Genomic DNA, 22,732 nt, shown 5'->3' with positions numbered 1-22,732 from the left:
CAAGAACAACCCCCAAGTGCATGGCATGGATGCTGAGGGATAACAGTTGCATGGTTGAGATGAATTTACTCAAGCTTACTTTCTGCAGCCGTTAAAGTCATTTACTGTAGTTTGCTTTTCAGCAGCAACTCTCAATCCAGAAGGCATCAGACTGAACTGGAAGTGTTTTACATCTTTATTGACACTCCCTGTCTTTGCACTTAAGTCGTACATGTCATTCAAGGAGCCCAACAAGCCACATGACAGTCTCTCCTGTGTCCCTCTCAGTCAGGCAAACCCGGGGTGGGGGGAGGGAGCGGGGTGGCGAGCCAAACCTGGGACAGCCCACTGTCCACCCTAGGTCTGTGGTGGCATGTGCCACTTCAGTGTTTAAACTTTTCTCCCACATGCAGGATAAGTGAAGACAGAAGCAGCTGGCGACAGCTCTGCTCCAGTAAAGTCTGGCCACTGGTGCCAGTTCTGCCTCCTCTCAGCGGCTCGTCCTTCCCCAGCAGCAGGGCATGATCCCACCGGGCAGCAGTTGCAGCCTCCGCGGTCAGCACCCTGTAGGCCCAGCACAGGCCCCTCGGAGAGAGCTCAGGCCACGGCGGAGCCAGAGGTGGGAGCTGGGAGACGCAGGGGGAGGAGCTGGCGTGCAGGCAGGGGCGCTTCTGACTCTTAGGTGCCATGGCCACGTTAGCCCGTGGTTTACTCCTCACTGCCTTGGCAGCCAGGCGTGGCCTTTACCTGGGGGAGGTGGTGGGGTGTCTGCAGGAAACTAGACCAGTTCTCCAGTTACACACACACGCTGAATGCATTAAAGCTGCCGAGTTCCTACAACTCTTTCCCCTTCCCTTGCCCGGCCACCTCAGAGGTGGGACAGGAAAGGATATAAGAAAACCCCACTAAACGTGGAGTACATTTCGTCAAAGTCTGTGTGAGCCAACCTGCCCCCGGTCACCACGATGTTGACGCCGTCCCCTGCCTTCAAGTGCACGATAAGGTGGAACGCCCCTGGGCCCCCACAAGTGTGCACAGCCCCCTGGGGCCGGTGGTATTCCAGGAATTCTCTCTTGTAGCCGGCCGTGTGCAGCTGTGCCACACTGGCGTTGGCGACCGAAAGGACGGCTTCCACGTACGTGTCCCTCTCGGGGGTGAGCGTGGCCGAGATCAGGTAGCGCCCGTCGTACGGAGCTGTGAAGACCCCTGGGAGGAGGAAAGCAGACACCAGTGTTCACGTGACACCACCACAGCCTTTTGCGACAAGCTGACAGTTAACCCAGATGAAGGCAGACCAGCCTCTGGGTTTGCCCTGGGTGGCCTGGGTTTGAACTCAAAAGTCCTGCTCAGCCTCCCCACGGGAGGCAGGCGCACTCAGGGGCGCAGCCCCTCCGCACACTAAACCCACCCAACGACAGTGACAGTCCCCCTTGGCCCACACTGCTCTCTGCACTGACCTGGTCCTCACTGCAGACCCAGCAGCAGCCTGAGGGAAAACTGGCCCTTTACTGTGCACACTGGCCTGTTCCCCCTCACACAGGTTTTATCGGTAGGAAGCGGCCACACCGATCCTGGCTGCCTCTGGGGAGTTTTCTCTGTCACTGAAAGCACCTTGAGGCCAACTTAGTATCGACCTCACGGGAACAATTGCCACAAAACACCTTAGCTGCCTTCTGGGGAGGCAGGACCAAAAAATCCCCACAAGGTCGGTCATTAACGCAGGAAGAAGAGACACCGAGCCAGAGATGCAGCCACAGCCAGCCCTCCTCCGGTGGAAGAGCCAGGCTCCCTTCTGGACCAGTACCCAGGTGGCATCCACGCGCAGCCAGAAGCGAGCTGGTATTTAGACACACCCTCTGGGGCTGGGGAGGCAGGGGAAGGGCTGGTCGGAGGTGGGGGGATAAGGTTTGCAGATGTTGCCCATTTGCAAAGCAGCGGCACATGGGCCCACAGCCAGACCTAGTGCTGGCAGGAGTGGCCACTGCCCCAAGGGCTCCGGGGAGGGGGCCGGACATAGACCACGGGCTTAGAGTTGAGAAGGAATCTAAGGGGCCTGAGTCTTCAACCTGCCCTGCAACGTGCCAGGCCGCCCAGCTCCCTTCCCCAGCTCTTCTTAGTAATTTAGAGCCTGGGGACAGACGGGCCCCAGCACTCCAGGCACATGGCCGGCGTCTGCTCAGGGTCACGCAGAACTCCCTTTACTGAAGACCCGCTGGAGAGAGTATGGTTCTGGGCATCCTGGGAACAGGAGAGAAATGTAGGTCACGGTCCCTGTGTGCCGAGAGCACGTGGCCTGTTGGCGTGGATAAGCTGTCCCCATAGCTGAGGCTGCGTGGAGTGAGGGCCCTGGGGGAAGCCCGACTTGAGCACAAAGCAAGCAGCCTTGTCACACCCCCGCCTCCAAGCCCGTTAAAAACAAGAGTGTGATGCCGAGCTTCACGCCTATGGGCCTGGAGGCCATGAGCCCCGGTTTTCCACGCTCTGCAGTTCATTCACTCTGATGCTAGCTAAAACCCGAGGCCCAGGGTCCTGAGACCCGGGGCCAGGGCGGCAACTCACATCTCTGCCTGCAGAGAGCCGATTCCCTCCCAGGGGCCACGCAGAGCTCCGGCCACCGCACACACGCGACACCCCAGTCCGCTGGTGCCCATGGGTGGGGGGACAGCGGCGGACTAGGGGGTCCTGGCTCTCCTTCGGCAGGCGAGATGCCCGCGGCCCCGAGGACAGCAGCCCAGGCACCAGGGTGGCCTCCCGTCCCCGCTGTTCTCGGGGGCTGGAGATCACATGGACCGAACCCCCGGAAGGGCGAGCGGTTCTGCCCCAAAGCAGGCGCCCCGTGCTGCTGCTGACCCACTTGGGCCTCAGAAACCAGGGATCCTGCAGGCGGCGTTATGGGCACAACTGTCGTGGCAGCCGGGAGGGACCTTCCTTACAGCTTCCCGGCTGGGAGAGTCCTCCCGAGCGGCCGTGTAGGCGGGCGGACTCACCGGTGCTGGGGTCGTACACGTCCCCGTCGTTCACCAGCACTTTGTTAAAGAGGACGACGCCCGCATCGCTGGGGAAAGGCTTCCGGGTGAGCCCCGCGGAGAAGGACACCAGAGACGGCGCCGGGAACCCTGGGCGGAGGGAGGATGCGCCTGCCGTCAGGCGTCAGGCCCCGAGCTGAGGCCTGCGCGCCGTCCCGAGGGGCAGCCTGGGCCTTGCATTTCGCCTCAAAGTGGGCACACCCCCTCCTCACACCCTGGGCCCGACAGTGCCCTTGTCAGAGGGGCAGGCAGTTACTGGGAGTGCGCATGCGTGGACTGCGTTGGACGCTGCGTGAGCTGGGAGGCTTCGCGCATGCGTGGGCCTTGTGCATGATGTCTGGGGTGGGGGAGCTGAGGCCACACAAGGTGCTTCTGTGTGAGCTCTTGTGATGAGAGCTGTGAGGCTGTGCAAGCATGCGCGATGCTATGGCGCGTGCGTGCGTTTGTGTGCACACAAGCAAGTGAGCTGAGGAGAGCTGCACCCGTGCTAACGGCCCAGAGGGAGGAGACAGGACCCGCAGTGGGGTGGGGGTGGAGGTGGGGGGACGGAGGCTGCCCAGAACCGCCCGCCTCGGCCTCCTGTCCTGGCTAACGTACCTGGGGAGGCTACAGGCGGTGACTTGGGGTACCCTGAAAAACAAAACGCAGATGCAGTGTCAAAGCCCTAACAGCGCACCTCATTTTCCCGAGCCCCTCCTTTTCTGCCTGTTCCTCACACTGTGTAAGTAGACATTAAGAGCACCCACTCCCAGCTGCCTGCACAGAGAAGACAGCCCTGAGGATGAACTGGCTGGGAGAATAGGAAGAAGATGGACTGGAGCCTTGGGGCCCAAGCCAGCGAGCAGGCTACAGACTGACATGTCCACTCCCACGCCTGCCCTCCAGGAGCAGGGACTGTTCACTAGCTTTGCCCCCAGGTAGACTGGATGCAGTGTTTGTCGTATGGATGTGTGGAAGGAAGGACAGACGTACAAATGAACAAATTGCCCAAAAGAACAGAAGCATCCAGGATACGTGGAACTAACAGAAGGAAAACTGTCATCTTAGAAAAGGCACCACACCTGCCTAAGAGAGAGCTGGGATCACTGGAGCCTGGGGTGGCTGAGAGGGAACATCAGTGACCCCACCTACCCAGCAGCCACGGTGCTTCATTCAGGCAGGCTGTCCTTACCCGTGGCTGAGTGCCTCCAACTGTCAGTTTGGTTTAACTCTGAGGCGACTGGTTGGTACTATCCTGGGACAGCTGACGTGATCTACCCCAAGCAGCATCACGTGTTTATATGTCAGAGCCCAGAGCCTCAGTTTCCTCATCTCTCAGTAGACTATCAGTAGAATATCAACTTCACAGTGCTGTAGGGAAAGCTGTAGATCCAGCACCTAGTTCAGTCCCTGGCATGCAGTGGGTGTCCCATAAATGCTCGCTCCCTTTTCCTTCTCCCTCCTGCCTTTACCTGACTTCACCTCCTCCACCGCCAACACCTCCTTCACCACCACGGTGCTGACCTTCCAACTCACATGTAGCACTTAACTGGCCAAGCACTGACCTAGGCTTTTCTCCATCCTCACAATAACTCTCTGAAGTCCTATTATCACCCTCCCTTTGCCATTGACAGAGCTAAGCCTTGCAATGACATAGCTAGGGTTGGAGCCAGAACCTTCCAGCCTACCCACTTTGATGTGTGCTCATCTTTGTGGCTACGCAAGCTCCCAGTATCCTCTTGGTTTCCCCGGTACGCTTCCTGCTAGGGAGATCAAGGAGCTGCCTGTGTGGTCCAGGTATTACAGCCCATGGCACAAATATAAGTATGATGTACTATCCCCAGGGTACCACAGAACCTTTGGAGAGCCAAGTTTTGGACCTTGTACCCTGAAGGCTGCACCCAAGACCCACAGAGACCCTGCAGCAGCCCCCTCTGTGCATCCTCACCTTCTGTAGCTCAGATGGCCCAGCAGTGGGGGACCCTTACCTGGTGCTCCCGCGTAGCCTTCGGCCCTGGGGATGGGCCCTTGCCCAGTCTGGCCGTCCACGCCCCGGGGCAGTCCACGCCCCGACATGCCCATCCTTCCCGGGGGCCCGGCCTCTCCAGTCTCCATAATGACCCCGGTGGAGCCAGGCAAGAAGGGCAGCCCCGTCCAGCCGGGCCGCAGCAGCGGGGGCAGTGGCCGGGGGCGTCTCTTGGGCAGGACAAGCTGCTGGCCTGTGTACGGCTGCTGTCCAGGGTCCTTGGGTGGCGGGGGAGCACTGGACGGTGGTGGAGGGGTCAGTGCTGGAGCAGATGACTTGGTGGGGGCCTCTGCCGGGTGCGGGGCCTTCCCTTGGGGCAGAGGCTGAGGTGCTGCTGAGGGCTCCTCGGCTGAGCATTTGGAAAGTGGAAAAAAATACACAGGGTTCAAAACCTCAGACTTGACTGCTCGACCACAGGCCCCTCTGTGAGACTCTGTGGGCAAGGCTCCCTGGAAGCTGTGTGCTTGGGGGGCTGGCCTGTGGCTTCTGTGGGGTCTCTGGGCTGGGCCCACCAGCAAACACAAGAGCAGCCACCACAGAGTGGGGACAGCCTGCTTGGACCCCCTGCCCAGGGGAGGGGGATCTTCACCCTCTTTCTTCATGATGGTCGCACTCTCCAAAACAGCACCCAAAACTCCCTGATTTCACTACATGGTGATACCACAGGGGTATCTGCCTGCCTGCTGCCACCCATGGCCTTGCATTCTCTCAGACAAGCTAGTCTTACGGTCACAGTGGACAGCCTCACAAGCCAAGGGCCTGCTGGGTGCAGACATCACAGGACCCAGGCAGGTGTCAGGGAGCTCGGGCTGCCTCTGCAGCAGGCACAGCTCCCAGAGGAGGAGCAGCAGTGCCCCCCACCTCTCACCACAGCCTTAAGATCACCAATTGAGGAAATTTCCACTGCAGAAAAGTCCTGACTCACATTTCCCTGCCCTCTTGGGATGGCGCTATGACAAGCGGGAAGCTGCCACCCTTTCCTCCTATGAATACATTCCTGGAACTAACCTTCCAGGAAGCCCTTCCTGAAGGCCTGTAAGATATCTAAAAATAACCAGGACTGGTCACAATCCCATCCTCAAAAGCCAAACCCCACCCACCTCCTCAATCTGTATTATGCTTGCAATGGCCCAGCTTCCAAGGCTACAAAATTATGACCAAGCAAAATCAGTAACTGCATTGTGCCCCACTGCCTAGTTTTAAAATTCACAAAGCTAATTATGGAAGATCGAACCCATGCTCCTCCTCCACTCACAGGTTGCTAGCCTACCTTCAGCCCCAAAGGGAGACTATTTCTCAAATAGCCTTTCCCACCCAGTACTCCTTGAGAGGATTAATCCCTAAGGAAAATGATTTGAATGAAGGGATCACTTTCTAATTTCCCCCATGGATGGTACAGAACTAATACCATTCTAGATGCACTGAAGATAAGTTAATTCACACCATACAGTGGAAAGGCATCAGGCCTTAATTCTCTTCAGGACTCTGGTGGGAAGAGTTGGGTTGGGCATAGAAACTGAGGCAGAGCAATTCCCGACATGGGGACACCACCAGCCACAGTGAAGGACAAGAGTGAGAAAGGAAACCAATGAACAAAAAGGAACTTTAAAGAGATAATACAAGAAAATAAACATGTAATAAGGCGTGCTCCTCACTAGCGAGGATGCCCACAGGCTTCTCCAAGTGTGTAACTTTAGCTTCTGCCCTAAATAAACCGCTTCATTGCATGCTCTCCCACACGTACTGTGCTTCTAATAAACGCTGTGCCTGCTTTAAACAAAATCAAAAGTAATAATCTCAGAAACAGAAGACACTGCATCCAAAGCATAAGAATAGATTAGTATTGAGAGGCCTAACCAGAGAATAAAGATGAGTCTTTGCTGATTAAAAATATACTTGCCAAAATAAGAAAAATCAATGAAACAGTTAGACAAAATCAAGGTGCTCTTTCAGAAGGTAGACCAGGAAGAGAAAATAATGGACAATAGGAGAGAAACCAGAGGAAAATTAGACTCTCTCCTGAAAAGAAAGATCAGAAAAACGGGTGTAGGGATGATGAGGTAGTAAGGAGAAACTCAAATACACAATTTCTCAGAACTAAGAAAGATCCCAGCACAATTATTGAATGAAAGACCCAAACCAAAGCATATTCAGAACACTGAGGATAAAGAGAAGACCACACAAACTGTCAGGGGAAAACTAAAAAGTGACCTCAAACCAGAAGGGTGGCATCAGGCTTAACAACAGTACTGGAAACCAGAAGACAAAAGAACACCTTCAGATTTTGAGGGACTATCATTGCTAACCTTGAATTCTATACCCAGCTAAAATATCTGCCAGTTGTGAAACTAGAATAAAGACATTTCCAGGCATGCACTATTTAAAGACAGACAAACAAGCAAAACTGTCAAGCACCCTTTCTTAGAAAGCTGTTGGAAAATGTACTCCACTGAAACAAGGGAGTAAACCATGAAAGAAAGAGATGCAGAGTAAAGAAAAGTGTCTAAGACAGGAGAGAGGTTCAAGAAATTTCTAGGATGGTAGTGAAGGAAGTTTCAGATTGAAAGCCTTAGAGCAAGTCCAGAGAATAAGCAGTCCAGACTGGGTCAGGAAGAGAGAACTGGAGAAAGGTCACTAATTTAAAAAATGGACCTGACAAATGATCTGATACTTTTTATGGTAATAATTTTTATGAGAGGGTATCAGAGGGTGAGAAGAATCCAAAACAGATATGTAAAATCTAGCAAATAATAATGCAGCACTACTACTAATTCAGAGGAAAGCAAAACAAAAAGCAACATGATCATATTTGGCCATTACTGAGCTGTTTAGCTCCTCATAGCATAAATACTGACTTGATTTTTGTGGCATAACTCCACTGGCAGCTGGGAGGAGGAGAAGCAGGAGGAGACACGAGAGAGCCTAATACATAGGCTAATGTCTACAGCTGATAAGTAATACATATAATGTCAAATAATACCCATATAGAAATATCTAAAACTAATAAATTGATGGTAAATATCAGGGAGAGAAAACAGCTGAAAGAGTGGCCACCTCTAGGGTGAGAAGGGTAACAGGGAAAAGGGGGCAGGAAAGCTGGTTTTCATTATAAACTTCTCAGAACTATTTCATTTTTATAAGACATAATTATGGAAGACACCCAGGGCCTGTCTCTAAACTCTTCCCTCCAGTCCAAGCTCAGGTCCTTCCTTGTCTGTCTCCCCTCCCTCCTCACGCTGTTTCCAGGCTCACAAGCTGGCCTCCCTCCCAGGGGCGCAGGCTCCTGCCCTTGCCCCACCTCCCTTCTCTGCTGGAGATGCTCCTCCAGCATCACCCCTCTCTCCTCCGTCTCTTTCCTTCCACCCCACCAGCTCCTTCCCTTTAGCCCACGTTTATGTGTCTCCACCCCAAATTTAAAAACAAGTACTTTTCCTCAGTCCTACAACCCTCAATGAATTACAGTTGACAAAGCACCTAAAAATAGCCAAGTACAAGCCCTTCTACCGGGTCCTTATTTTCGTACCTATCCCCCACAAACCCTTCAAGCCAGCCCCCTTTCTCTGAAGCCCCCTGTCTGTCGCTTGCCCCATCACCTAGCCCAGGTGCTCTCGCTTATCTCTCTCTCTCTCTCTCTCTCTCTCTCTCTCTCTCTCTCTCTCTCACACACACACACACACACACACACACACACACACACACACGATCTGGGCTAAGTCCAGCTGATTGTAATTTTAAATCGTCCTTTGGGTCCTTCCTCCACACCTTTCTCAGAATGCTCTTAGAACGCATCCTAGTCATCTTCCCTGCTCAGAAATCTCCGGTTGTCCTCCACTGCTCATAAAATCCAACAGAATCTTCTCTGTCATCCGTGTCCCCACCCCCTGCCCCATCGCCTCCTGCCACCTTCAGTACCCCCACTGGTGCCCGGCTCTGAGCATCCCTGCCTTTGTGCTTTGCTGTTCGCACTCCCTAAAATGCCTCTTCAGGTGCCCTCACCGAAACACACCTCTTCCTGCAGTCCCGGTTCAGATATCCCCTCCTCGTGAAGCTGTCATGAATCTGCCCAGTAGGGCTTGAACATCCTGCCTCCGAACCATGAACCACTTTGGCCTCTCAGGGGTCTCTTCAGTTTTTTACATCTCTCCTTTCTTGCTGGATGATGACCACTTGAGGACACATTTTAATGATCTTTTATCCCCAGGGCCTGGCATGTGACATTGAGACATCCAAGTATTTGGTGAATGAAGGAAGGCTGGAAGTATACAGCAGGTACCATGGGCTGCACCCTCACTCCTGCCAACCATTAAATTAGGCGCCCTAATTTTGCCGACGATAATCATTCTGGGGTCCTATAAGGCCAATGCCAGTACCTAGAGTCAGTGATGGTTCTCTTTTATGTTCATCACTCCCTCAACACCCAGGCTTGTCATAGCAAGTGGAAGGTAGAGGGAAACAAATAAACGACCTGCTTGGGCCAAATATCCTCCACCGATCTCCATGGGGAGTCCGTGCAGCACACTGCGCAGGACAGGCGGCTCCAAACACCACTCACATCACAGCAAAGACGGTCAGGAGAAAGCTGCCCTGGATCCAGACTGCTCCCCAGCCCTGGCCCCCAGCACAGGCTCAGCCCAGTGCATCACGTGGTGTTTCTAAGGCACACATTCATTACATGGTTGTAACAAAGACTGGACAGCATCTTGCTCATTCTGGAAAGATGACTCTGGCAGTAAACGTCTTTCCAAAGCGAACATATGTTCCTAATCCAGAGAGTGACCATTTGTACTGAGTTCCTCATAAGAGCCAACTGTTGCTGCCCATGTTTCACGTGCGAGGAATGAGGAGGAAGGATCAGCCATACGTGTGCTTGCTTTTGTTCCAGAACTTGCCCCAAGACATTGGTCCTGATGCCACAGTGTGGCCTTGTGCCACTGTGTGCGGGATGGGCAGGGCCACAGCCTTACCAAGGATGGACCTGACACCATGTAGGAAAGGCCACCCCGTCTCCATTAAAGTTCTTATTAAAAGCCAATTTCAACTTTGCTAAGACAAAGACCTGCCTAAGGAAATCCCCAAGAGTCCACGAGACTGACATGCCTTCCTCCGCTGTCAGGAGCCTGGGTGGTCTGGCTCCTCCTGCAGCCGCCAGAGAACCCTGCAGAGTGGCAGCTAAATCGCCAAAGTTCCGGCCCCGTGGCTGTGCCTGGTAACTTGTCACAGAGCAGGGATGCGGGGACAGACACGGGCCTTGGACGTTAGAGTCTTGTTGGTGGCGTGGCTGAGGGAAAGCCACAGAAACCTCCTGAGTTATCAGCTCAGCCATCACTCGGGCTAAACCGGCAAAGCCTCCTGACAAGCAGGCGGAATCGGTGCCAATCAGATGAAGTGGTGGATGCGGGGACACGTCCCTGACTGCAGAACACTGTGCAGACGTCAAGGGCAGTTCCCAGCTGGGGGGAAGCTAAGCTGCCAGGCATCCCAAGGGTGTGTCTGCTGACCAAACCCTGCAACTCCGGGGGACTATTTTAAAGATGTCAATCAAGCCTTCTGACTTCATATTTTCTTTTTTTAAAAAAAAAAATCTATTTTTTGGCCACGCCCCACAGCTTGCAGGATCTTAGTTCCTCGACCAGGGACTGAACCTGTGCCCTCAGCAGTGACAGCGTGGAGTCCTAACCACTGGACTTCCAGGGAATTCCCAAAACTTCTGACTTAAAAAAAAAAAAAAAACCCATCCACATGCTGACATACAGCAGGCTAAGTGGACGGAGGGCCACACTGCCCGGCAAAGCTCAGTTCTTGGGAAGGGCCTGAGAAACGCGAGGCTCAACAGGAGGTTCCGCGGGACTGCGGTGCCCTCACTGACCGGCACAGGGCGGGCACGAGGCAGGGGTTTCCGAGGAGACGCTTGCCGGTCTCCCTGCAGAAAGGCCGAGGGAAGACAGGCCGTGGAGGCATGTGAAGGACTCTCAGGACTGGGAAGACAACCCACAGAAACCCTGCACCGCTCCGCTGACAGCAGAGGAAGGGAAACCATGCGTTTGCAGGAATGGTCCTACTCTGAGCAAATGGCAGTCAAAATGCTGCTTTGGACTTTGGTTGGAATGAAGAGGAAAAGCATTCAAGCTCGTCCAAGGGGCGCTGTGGTTCCATCACAGAAGGACCCGGACCGACTCTTCCTCTAGAGGACAGAGCCCACTGGCCCAGCCGAGAAAGGAGTCCAGGCGTGATCACACGGAAGCCCGTGGAATCAGCCTCAACAAGGGAAACAGGTCGACATTTCTGAAAAGTACAACCTAGAGAACACTGACACAGAGAGACGGCTCCGGCCACTTCTGTTGACATCGGGGGCAGCTCATTTGAGACAGAGAGTCGTTTGATGTCACTGAATCCCAGAGAGGTCGACCCAAGCGTCAGCATCACTGGGGGATTTTTTTGGGTAGAAATTCACAAGCTGATTCTAAGTTGTATATGGAAATGCAGAGAGAGGATCTACCTGATTTTCAGACTCACTATAAAGCTGTAGTAGTCAAGGCCTAAGGAGACACATCAACAGCGAAGAGCAGAGTCCCTCAGTGGACACGCACGTCACGGTTGGAGCTTGCGTGGGTGGCGCTGGGTCAAGTCCGGGATTTTATCCTCTCTCCTCACCGCCCTCCCGCCCCCGCTTCTCTTCTTCCTTGGCACGGCAGCCCCGGTGCTGCCTCTGAGGGGGCCTGCCTTCCACTTCTGGGACCAGAATTAGGGGGTTCTTTGTTTTAATTACAAATTTAATTACAAATTCCTGGATCTGACCTCATCCCTGCTGAGGCGGAATCTCCCGAGTGAGCCCAGAGTCCTTATTTTTGTAAAGCTCACAGAGGATTCTGCACGCAGCTGTGGGAGAGCCCTCCCAGAACATGGCAGTTCTAAAGTCAACGTTAAGATGGAGAAAAGCAGCTGCAACTTTCACCAACTAAACAGCTTTACAACAACCAGATGCTCACAGGGCAAAAGGGCAGGTATCGTCTGGAGTTGGTGTGGTCTGAGTGTGGGCAGTTTGTTTAGCCTTTAGGTATTTATAAAACTCTGACCTACTCCATCATAATATCTTGGACCTACACTGGCCCCAAACTCAGCCAATTTCAAGTTGAGGGCCAAAACCGTCATAACACTGGCATCAGGCCACACTTCCCCTGGCCATGCTTTACGGTTAAATACTTATTTGAAAAATCTGTGCTTTTTCATTCTTACAGCACAGCTTAGGCTAAGCAACTGGATAAAGACGGGATTCTTTTTTTTTTTTTTTTTTTTTTTTTTTTTTTTGCGGTACGCGGGCCTCTCACTGTTGTGGTCTCTCCCGTTGCAGAGCACAGGCTCCAGACGCGCAGGCTCAGCGGCCATGGCTCACGGGCCCAGCCGCTCCGCGGCATGTGGGATCCTCCCAGACCGGGGCACAAACCTGTGTCCCCTGCATAGGCAGGTGAACTCTCAACCACTGCGCCACCAGGGAAGCCCTGGGATTCTTAAATCTGTAATACCCCTGAATGAAACGTTATTAATATAATTCAAAACTAAAAATAGAACTACCATATGATCCAGCAATCCCACTCTTGGGCATCTATCTGGAGAAAACCATCATCTGAAAGGATGCATGCACCCCAATGTTCACTGCAGCACTATTTACAATAGCCAAGACATGGAAGCAACCTAAATGTCCACTGACAGAGGAATGGATAAAGATGATGTGGTACATACACACAATGGAATACTATTCAGCCATAAAATAGAATGAAATAATGCCATTTGCAATAACTTGGATGGACCTAGAGATTATCACACTAAGTGAAGTAAGTCAGACAAAGACAAATATCATATGCTGTCACTCATGTGGAATCAAATTTTGTAAAAATGAAACAAACGAACTTATTTACAAAACAGAATCAGACTTACAGATATCAAAAACAAACTTATGGTTACCAAAGGGGAAATGTCAGGGGGAGAGGGATAAATCAGGAGCTTGGGATGAACACACACTACTGTATATGATAGGTAACCAACAAGGACCTACTTTATAGCACAGGGAACTCTACTCAGTATTCTGGGATCACCTATATGAGGAAAGAATCTATAAAAAAGAATGAATATATGTATATGTATAACTGAATCACTTTGCTGTACACCTGAAACTAACAGAACATTGTAAATCAACTATACTCCAACAAAATTAAAATTTAAAAGAAGAGAGGAAAAAACGTATGTATGAGAAATTGCCATAAGACATTTGCATCAAGGGCATCTTTGGATTCAGGAGCTAACCAGGCTCTTCCTTGGGGGCAGGGGGAGATTCTGACTCTTAATCTGTATTGTGAGAAAACCCCAGCAGCTTCCATGATATTAAATCCAGGTCTGCAGTGAAAAAAAAAAAGATTAGATTAGAAAGAGGAAGCAGTGCCACTGTCACTGGAGTGTGCTGAAACAGTGCTGCGATGTCCGGCAGGCGTGGCCCTTCTTGGAACCGTGACGCAGGGGAGGAGAGCGTCCCTGACGCACAGACTATTCCTCTGCCCCATCTTGGCTTGGGTGGGAGCCCCAGGTTTCTCAGCAACAGGAACTCCCCTTATGTCCCCCAACTGGAAGGGGAACAGCAGAAACGTCACAGTCTGGTCCCGGGGCCCCAGCAGAAAGCAGACTCTGGCTTTCAGCCACGCTGGGGGCAGACCCTGGAGCTGCCAGCGACAGAGCGACCCCTACCTGACAATTTCAGTCAACTTGGGGACAGGTTGCAGCTAAAGGAAAGGGACAGGGTGCTGGGGAGATGGTGTGAAGAACCAACAATGAAAACAGGAGCCAGTGTGACGGGGCACAGAAGGCCAAAGCCTAGTGCCACATCCACAGAAGAACAAAGGACTTCCCCATCTCCTTGCCCTTCAGAAGCTAATTTATTTGAACATGAATCCTGAATGCTAGGAAGGGGAGATTTCTAGGCTTTTTACACTTTCTACCTGACTCCCAGTTTAGAAGAGAAGAAAAGGAAAGGGAAAGAAGGAAAAAAACAAAACCCTCTGGCTTTCTAGAAACATTTGACAGAGCAGCCAGGAGCCCCACACCCAGGGCTCTCATCCCATGTCTGCGGTGTGGACAAGCCTGCTCTCACTCCTCCGAGGCTGCAGGCCTGGGGACTGGTAGGAAGAGAAAGAGAGAACTTCACCCAAGAGCAGAATGAACATCCACCATAGGGGACAGAGGGTCGACATCACAGCTGGTATTTATTGAGGGATTACCAGGTGCCAGGCGCTATTTAATACTCCACTACTTAGGAATATTAATCCTCATACTAACTTTTTGAAGTATTATTATTATCATGATACTCTCCAGTTAACAGGTATAGAAAGTGAGGCATTAAGTAGATAAATAACTTGCCCAAAGTCACAAAGAATGTGTAGAGTAGCTGGGATTGCAAACCTGGGAAATAATAATCACTTCCTGGCTCTAAATTCTCCAAGACTTTCTCATGATGCTTAAAATCCAAATCCATTATCACAGCCTATAAAATCCCACCTCATCTGATTCCTACTCCCTGACCTCACTGCCTATGACTTTCCCCCTTGCTCACAGACCTGGTCAAACTGGCATTCTGAGTCCTCAATCAGGACAAACACATTCCTGCCTCAGGGCCTTTGAACATGCTTTTCCCTCTGCCGGGAACACAGATCTCTGCAGGGCTCGCTCCCTCGTCTTATTCATGTCTCTGCTCAAATGTCATCTCCACTGAGCAACCCTGCCCGACCTCTGATCTAAAATACAAAGTCCCCCGTCCTCTATCACCTTCTCTGTTGGATCTTTCCCCACACACTGATCGCCAGCTGAAATCAGATCTTCATTTTCTGGGCTGTGCATTACGTGTCTTACACACTAGAGTGTAAGGTCCTTCAGGGCTGAAACGCCAGCTCTAGGACATGACTCAGTAAGTATCTGTTGAATGAATGACTATATAAATGAAGGGGTGGGGCATATGGGGCCCAGGAGAGCGGTGTCACACCCATGTCACAGAGCGTAAGGTGAGACAGTCATGAAAATACAGTGGTTCTTCACGCTTTAGAAGTTAGGCAGTGCTGGGCTTCCCTGGTGGTGCAGTGGTTAAGAATCTGCCTGCCAATGCAGGGGACACGGGTTCGAGCCCTGGTGCGGGAAGATCCCACATGCCACGGAGCAACTAAGACCGTGAGTCACAACTACTGAGCCCACATGCCACAACTACTGAAGCCTGCACGCCTAGAGCCCGTGCTCTGCAAACGAGAAGCCACCACAGTGAGAAACCCATGCGCCGCAACGAAGAGTAATCCCTGCTCGCCGCAACTAGAGAAAGCTGAACACAGCAACGAAAAACCAAAGCAGCCAAAAATAAATTAATTAATTAACCAAAAAAAAAAAAAAAGAAGAAGTTAGGCAGTGCTCTGAGTCCTAGATGACAGGCACGGACCTTTCATCCAAAAAAGTAACCAAACATTTTTGTTTGGTATATAATCTCAAGAATCAGAGGGATAAATTGGGAGATTGGGATTGACATATACACACTAAATAGATAAGTAATAAGAACCTACTGTGTAGCACAGGGAATTCTATTCAATACTCTGTAATGACCTATCTGGAAAAGAATCTAAAAAAGAGTGGATATGTGGATATGTACAACTGATTCACTTTGCTGTACAGCAGAAACTAACATTGTAAATCAACTCTACTCCAATAAAAATTAATTTAAAAAGAATCTCAAGAATCTCTTTTGGGGCTTCCCTGGTGGCGCAGTGGTTGGGGGTCCGCCTGACGATGCAAGGGACACGGGTTCGTGCCCCGGTCTGGGAAGATCCCACGTGCCGCGGAGCGGCTGGGCCCGTGAGCCATGGCCGCTGATCCTGCGCGTCCGGAGCCTGTGCTCCGCAACGGGAGAGGCCACAACAGTGAGAGGCCCGCGTAACAACAACAACAACAAAATCTCTTTTAAACCCCAGGGAAGAACATCTGCATCAACGATGCGGGGGGTGGCAGGTAACAAAGAGACTCGGGTCTATCTGAGAGTCAGCTGAAGCCCCTTCTGCTCCCCCGGCTGCCTCGTGGGTAGTTCCGCCCCCTCCGGGTGCTTCTAAAGAAAAGAATGGGGTCTGTGAACAGGGCAGTAGGAACAGCAGAGTGCGAGTCCCTGGCCCAGCAATGTGGCTTCTGGCGCCTACATCCTGCATTCTCAGCTCTGGACCTCGGCTCGCAGTGGGAGAGATGATGACCATCGCTAATACTCCCTCGTTCCGACACCCACCAGCCGCATCACCTTGCCTTGACCAATGGAACGTGGCAGAAGGGACACCATGCCAGCTCCGGGCCTCGCCTGGAAGAGGCTTCTTCCGCTTTCACCATGTGATAAGTCTGACTACCCAAGACCACCTGCTGTGAGGAGGCCCAAGTCAGCCACACGAAGAGACAGAAGATGGCCGTGTGGAGGGACCCCTGCGGCACCGGACACACGACCCGTCTGCCTGGACCTTCCAGCCCAGCCGGGCCCACCAGCCCCCTGACTGCAGCTGAGTGAGTGACTCACGCTGACACCAAATGGAACAGAACTGCCAAGCCGGTTTCCTGACCCGCAGAATAATGGAAAATGGTACAGCTTTGTTGCTTTAAGCCACCAACATTTGGGGTAGGCTGTCACACAGCAGTAAATAACGGGCCCATTCACACAACTCCTCAGCAGGTATGTCCTCCCCTCCTGCTTTGCGGAAGCCTACCCACCCCTCAGTATGAGCTCCAGTAACGCCTCCTTCCAGAAGCTTCTCTCATCACTCCACCTCACCCTTCACCCCACCAGCCTCTGAACTCTCAACCTCCTCATCCTTGGAGGCTCCCTCCTCCAAGAAGCCCTCCCTGACTTCCACAGTGGCCATGTGCCTGTGCCCGTGACCATCTCTGTCTGCCTGTTTCCCCTCAGAATGTCACTGTCACACACACTATCACACATCCATATACTCCACAGACATAGCTCATTACTCCCACAAAGTACGGGTTCAGTAAGATCCAATGAACTAAAAGGATAAACCCTGACACCACTCACTGGGCCTTGACACACCACCTCATTCATCCCCTCTGCAGACCGGTGCATGTCGTTACCCCCGTGACTGAAAACGCCTGGAGGGTGAGGGTCATGCTACTCACCTCTGCACCCCTCACAGAGCCCTGCACTTGGTACGTGCTCAATAAATGTACTGTTGACTCTTTTTTTTTTTTGGCTGTGTTGGGTCTTCGTTGCTGCACCCAGGCTTTCTCTCGTTGTGGTGAGCGGGGGCTACTCTTCGTTGCAATGTAACGAAGGGGTAGTCATTGTGGTGGCTTCTCTTGTGGAGCATGGGCTCTAGGCGCGCGGGCTTCAGTAGTTGTGGTGCAGCATTTGGGATCTTCCCAGACTGGGGCTTGAACCCGTGTCCCCTGCACTGGCAGGCGGATTCTTAACCACTGCGCCACCAGGGAAGCCCCTGTACTGTTGACTCTTAACTGGTCCATGTGACCTGAACTCCAGATTCACCCACAGACCTCTCATGCTCAGGTTCTCCTAGACCTGGATGCACTGCAAGGATGGATAGACTCTGCCTTTTCAATCAATGAAATTCTCGGAAATCCATGCTTTCTACACTCACAACAATGAATTCATTCCAAAAGGATCATCTTTTGGAAGCCACATTCTCTTTAAAGGCACTCACTCCCGACCCCTTTCACAGCCAAGCGTGAAGGAGTTAACACAGCTTCCCACACTGCCTGGGAGCTGCAAATCAACTGGAAATATCTGGTTCAATCTGTTGTTATAAAGCGCAGTCCAGACAGAACTGTCACCATGAGGGACAATCATTCTATGAATACACACATAGTCCTGTGACCTTTACCCGACATTCCAGAGATAGGGGAGCTGCGAGGGCCTGTGGGGAGGGGAGGGGGAGGGCTATAAATATCGGGACTGCCTGGGTAATTCCTTATCTACAAACTCCTTATCTCTGGGAAGGTTCAAAGCACTCCCCCCCAACCACCGGAGACCCCCGCCTCCTGGGGACCAGGCCCTGGCTCTCCCCGGCCAGGCCAGGGCTCCTCTTCTTCTCCTACTCCAGCCTCCCCTTCTCAGGCTGCAAGTCTCATCTGGGACCCGATCCTAAAATTCTGTAAGCTCACACCAGGCCAGGCACTTGCATCAACAGGTAAGGGCCTTTGTCACCTGGAGCTGAGCAAGGTGGAAAGGTGATAAAGGCCAACAAAGAAGACAGGACTGGTCAGGAAGTGGGGTCCTTTCGGGCACATGGCTGACCCTCCCCAAGTCCTCATGGACCCAGTAAGTGTGCGTTCATCTCTGGGAGACATTGGGGAGATGTGTGCAGGCCTGGAGGACAGCGCCTGGGGTCCTCACCCCACCTCCACCAACTTCCCAGCTGTGCGACCTTGGAACACATCCCTGAGGGGACTCGGCCAGTGCTGATTCAAATAAAAAGCGCTCAATAAATGTGAGCTCCCCGCTCATCCGTCCCGCGTCCATTAGAAAAGGCTGGCTCAGTACTGAGGCTACTGAATCCAGGTACAAGGGATGCTCTATCCTTCAGGGATGATTGCTGAACCCCCAAATAACAGAAATTAACTTGAATATATCACTCAATACTATTAAGGGACCATTCATTCGTTCAATTCATTCATTCATTCAACAAACATTTGTCGAGTGTGTCACGTGCAGCCAGCATTGCTCTAAGCACAACTTATAAGCGTCCTTGTTCTGGACACTATGGGGCTTTAAACAGTTACTGCCCCTAAAGTGCTTTTGTCCACGGTCCTGTCTCTGTCTTTGGAAAGGAATACAACGCATTCTACCTGCCATCATGTAGGCCCTAGATTTTAGGGAACAAGAGGATGCTCTGTCATGATAATGACAGAGATTATAATGACACCAGCAAACAAAAGCGATGCCCACACAGAGGTGAATGGATACACACACAGGAGACTCCCTGAGTAGAAAACAAGACAACATATCCACTGCCCCAAACTGTTATGCCACAAATCTGACCCCGACTCTAAGCTCACAGACATGATAGTATAGATCAACCGTCTACCACCTACCTGTGGGGAAGGACCAGTTTTCCTTTTGTATTTCCAATTTGTTGTCGGCTGACAAATTGCAAAATGCACAGATAGATAGTGTGCTTGAATGCTACGGTGATGTCAAATTATGTTAACAGTTTCTACATACTTTCTCTCACTGTTGGTATTTGCCTTAATTTTCCCCAGCACCAAACGATTCACAAACTGGCCCCCGTCTATGAAGCACACTTTGGTTAGCAGTGACGTAGTTAATTCCACAAACCATCCCAAATCTAGCATAATACGTGTTGCGAACAATTACAAGAAATGGAATTGTAAAGGTCCACTTACTTGCCGATGGTTGAAATCTGATCAGATCTTGCAAGTCAGTAGAAATCTGGAAAACATGGCTATAGAACTGCTGGACTGAATTCTTCAGGCCAGAGATGTCTCTGGAATGTGCCCGGAGCGTCCCATTCATCTGCCTGACACAACTCCAGAGGCTGCTGACATGCTTGTTGAGCCCTTCCTTGATTTTCTGAAGACTTCCTGAGATGGAGTCCAGTTTGCTACAGGTTTTCTCCATATGAGACACCCTGTCCTCCACCATGGAGACCCCCCTCTGGACCCCGTGTGTCTTCTCCTTACAAGTGTCCAGCTCGGCGAGGACCCGGCCCTGCAGCTGCTGCCACCTCCCCTCCAGCTGGTCGCAGCAATGCACCGAGGCGGCCGGGGGAGACGGGAGGGGCTCACCCCCCTTAGAAGACCCACGCCCTGCAGTCTTTTTACCTTCTCTACCACTGCTCAGCTCATTATGAAGATGACTCACATGGTCTTCTGTGTGGTTTAGTCGAGAATAAAGAAAACGAAAATCCTGTTGAAGTCTTTGGATGCTACGCTCGGTTTCTTGAAACTTCCTATGCATTGTATCATTTAGAGATTTCAAAAGGCTCAAAGTGTCACCTGCTGAGGGGTCGTCTCCGTTTCGCAAAGTATCTTCTCTCCCACGAGGCTCTCCCTGGAAGTTCTGTAGGCACATATCCTCCACCACTTGCACTTTGTCCTTCAGGTGGTTTAACTCCACCACGACCTGTTCATTCCCAGCCCCCGACCCACCAGGCAGGGCTGACGCTGGGGGAGCAAGTTCCGCCTCCGAGCCGTTGGCCATCGCCAGGAGCGCGCTCCCCAGCCGTTCCTGCAGAGACTGTATTTTCTGATCAAGAAGCTGCTTCAAGTCATTTACCTCCCCACTGATGGTCCCCCGGAGGGTTTCTTCAATGTAAAAGCAGTGTTCCTCCGCGTTCTTCTCTGTCACGTTGATCCTTGCATCCAGTTCATCCCACCTGGCATCAAAGTCCACATCCGGCTCTGGAACTACGAGGCGGTCAAACTCATTGTCTAGTCGTCCGTTCAGCATTCTGGTCGCTTCAGCAACTCTTTCAATTTTCTGGTCTAACATCTTGATCTGTTGCCCAAAGTCACCATTCTCGGCACCGTCACAGCAATTTGCCCTGGTTGAAGGCTCTTGGACCCGGGCTCGAAGGTCACTGATTTCTTTTCTCAGGTTGGTTTCCTTCTCTCCTATAAGCTCGATCACTCCCAGGTAGCTGCTCCCATAGTCATCACAGTGCTGCTGGAGACCAATTAGCTTATACTCACACGAGTTCTTCAGATCAGCCAGCTTCCTGTCCATTCCCTCCATGAGCTCCTCTCTCAGGGCATCAATCTGACTATCGACATACGCTTGGTAGAGCTCATTGGTCGTCATGGTGACCGTAGGGCCCTGGGCCGCCTCCTGGAGCTGTCTGAGCTGCCCTTCATAGCCCTTCACTTTCCCATCCAGCTCTTCCAGCTTGTTACTCTTGGTCTTCAGAGCATCCTTGACTTCAGCCAATTCAGACTTGATGTCCTTCATACCAGATTCCTTATTGTTGAGGACACCAGGAAGCTGGACCGTTTCTGGTTCTCCACCAACAGCACCGTCAGGCACTGGCTGGGGGTGCAGGTTATTGAGCCATGATGCCAGCATTTTGCTGGCATCATCCTGAATGGAGTGTTTGAGGTTTTCATTCACTCCAGCAATGGAAGACTGGAGATCAAGAACCGTCCTCGTGAGTCGGAGAACCTTCTCCTCAAGCACCTGGATTTTCTTTTCCTGAAGCTCTAGGGGCCCCTGTTTTGGATCTGCGATCAGACTTAGTTCTGCTGCAGGAGTTGGTGACAAAGTCTTCTCAGGCTCTGAGACTCGGCTTGGCTCATTGTCTGTTACAAAGAAAGAGTTGGACATGACTTAACATTTTCTACCTTTACCCAGTTTCTGTGAAGACAATAAACAGGGTATTCATGGGATTCATTTACAGCTCCCTTGTCACCGCAAGTAATTATTGTCCTAGAGTAGAAAAGACTATGGGCTTTAAGTAAAATAGACCTCCAGGGGCATTCTGGCTCTGCAGTTTACAGTCTGCCCTCCAACAAGTTAACTCGCTTCTGTGAACTATAATCCCTTCATCTATGAAGCAGAGGTACTATCTTCCCTCTTGGGTTGTTAAGAGGATATTTACATGGCACATAATAGAGACTTAATGGCCTCTTTCACCCTGAAGGGAAAATTCTTTATTTGCGTTATCATATGAACACACATCATTCCCACATTAGTAACTGCACCCACACCCTGGTGGTTGACTGTATTTTGTAAAACCACAAGAACCCACTTGAGATCCACCCATTAGCAGTTGGGTGGTATGATATCACACGAGCAACAAGTTATCCTCCAAGCAACCCCTAAATATTTGCTTACTTTTAATAGCATCCTCGTGCTAAAAGACTCTCATAGACATTGTTCAGTGCTGTCAGGCAGCTGGGGAAACTAACAGCAAACGAGAGATAAAGCAACAGAGTCTACTGGCATCTCCCAATAACAGAGCTACATGGCCCTAAGTAGAGAGAGTCACTAAGTCAAAGAATACAAACATTGAATATTTTTGGGCCAAGCCTCACGTGGCTTGCTGGATCCTAGTTCCAGGACCAGGGATCCAACCCATGCCCCGTGCAGTGGAAGCACAGAGTCCTAACCACTGGACCACCAAGGAATTCCCCAAACATTCAATTTTTGATAATCCTACTTTAAGAAATGTACCCTGCAAGGAAACAGTCCAAAAGAAAAAAATTATTATAAAATAATTGTGATGAGTCATAAAATGAAAATAAACTAACGTACAGAGAGAGAGATAAATTAAACAAAATGCAGGTTATCAGAATCTGAGGCACTGGACTTCCCTGGTGGTGCAGTGGTTAAGAATCTGCCTGCCAATGCAGGGAACACAGGTTCGAGCCCTGGTCCGGGAAGATCCCACACTCCATGGAGCAACTAAGCCCGTGTACCACAACTACTGAACCTGTGCTCCAGAGCCTGCGAGCCACAACTGCTGAGCCCGTGTGCCACAACTACTGAAGCTCACGTGCCTAGAGCCCATGCTCTGCAACAAGAGAAGCCACTGCAATGAGAAGCCCACACACTGCAACAAAGAGTAGCCCCCGCTCACCACAACTAGAGAAAGCCCTCACGCAGCAACGAAGACCCAATGCAGCCAAAAATAAATTAATTAATTAATTTAAAAAAAAAATCTGAGGCACTAGGAGAATAAGCAGC

The 22,732-nt window shown here is 51.4% G+C and overlaps 1 protein-coding gene across 2 annotated transcripts in view; it reads right to left on the bottom strand.

Moving 5' to 3' along the window:
• Nucleotides 1-157: 157 nt before the first annotated feature.
• EMILIN2 (elastin microfibril interfacer 2) overlaps nucleotides 158-22,732 on the bottom strand; it is a 52,472-nt gene continuing 29,897 nt past the window's right edge. The window contains exons 4-8 of one of the 2 annotated variants that reach the window (XM_059039404.2): nucleotides 19,435-21,345; nucleotides 4,973-5,359; nucleotides 3,603-3,635; nucleotides 2,967-3,095; nucleotides 158-1,185 (exon numbers count right to left, since the gene is read on the bottom strand). In XM_059039404.2, the coding sequence (XP_058895387.1) occupies nucleotides 848-1,185; nucleotides 2,967-3,095; nucleotides 3,603-3,635; nucleotides 4,973-5,359; nucleotides 19,435-21,345 (2,798 nt within the window). In that variant the 3' untranslated portion in view covers nucleotides 158-847. The remainder of the gene's footprint in view (nucleotides 1,186-2,966; nucleotides 3,096-3,602; nucleotides 3,636-4,972; nucleotides 5,360-19,434; nucleotides 21,346-22,732) is intronic. The other variant, XM_067015754.1, reaches the window with a different exon arrangement.

Source organism: Kogia breviceps, chromosome 15 (assembly GCF_026419965.1).
Source record: "Kogia breviceps isolate mKogBre1 chromosome 15, mKogBre1 haplotype 1, whole genome shotgun sequence".
NCBI classification, from domain to species: Eukaryota; Metazoa; Chordata; class Mammalia; order Artiodactyla; family Physeteridae; genus Kogia; species Kogia breviceps.
Note: the sequence above shows the minus strand (reverse complement) of the source record. Positions and strands in the feature narration are given on the sequence as shown.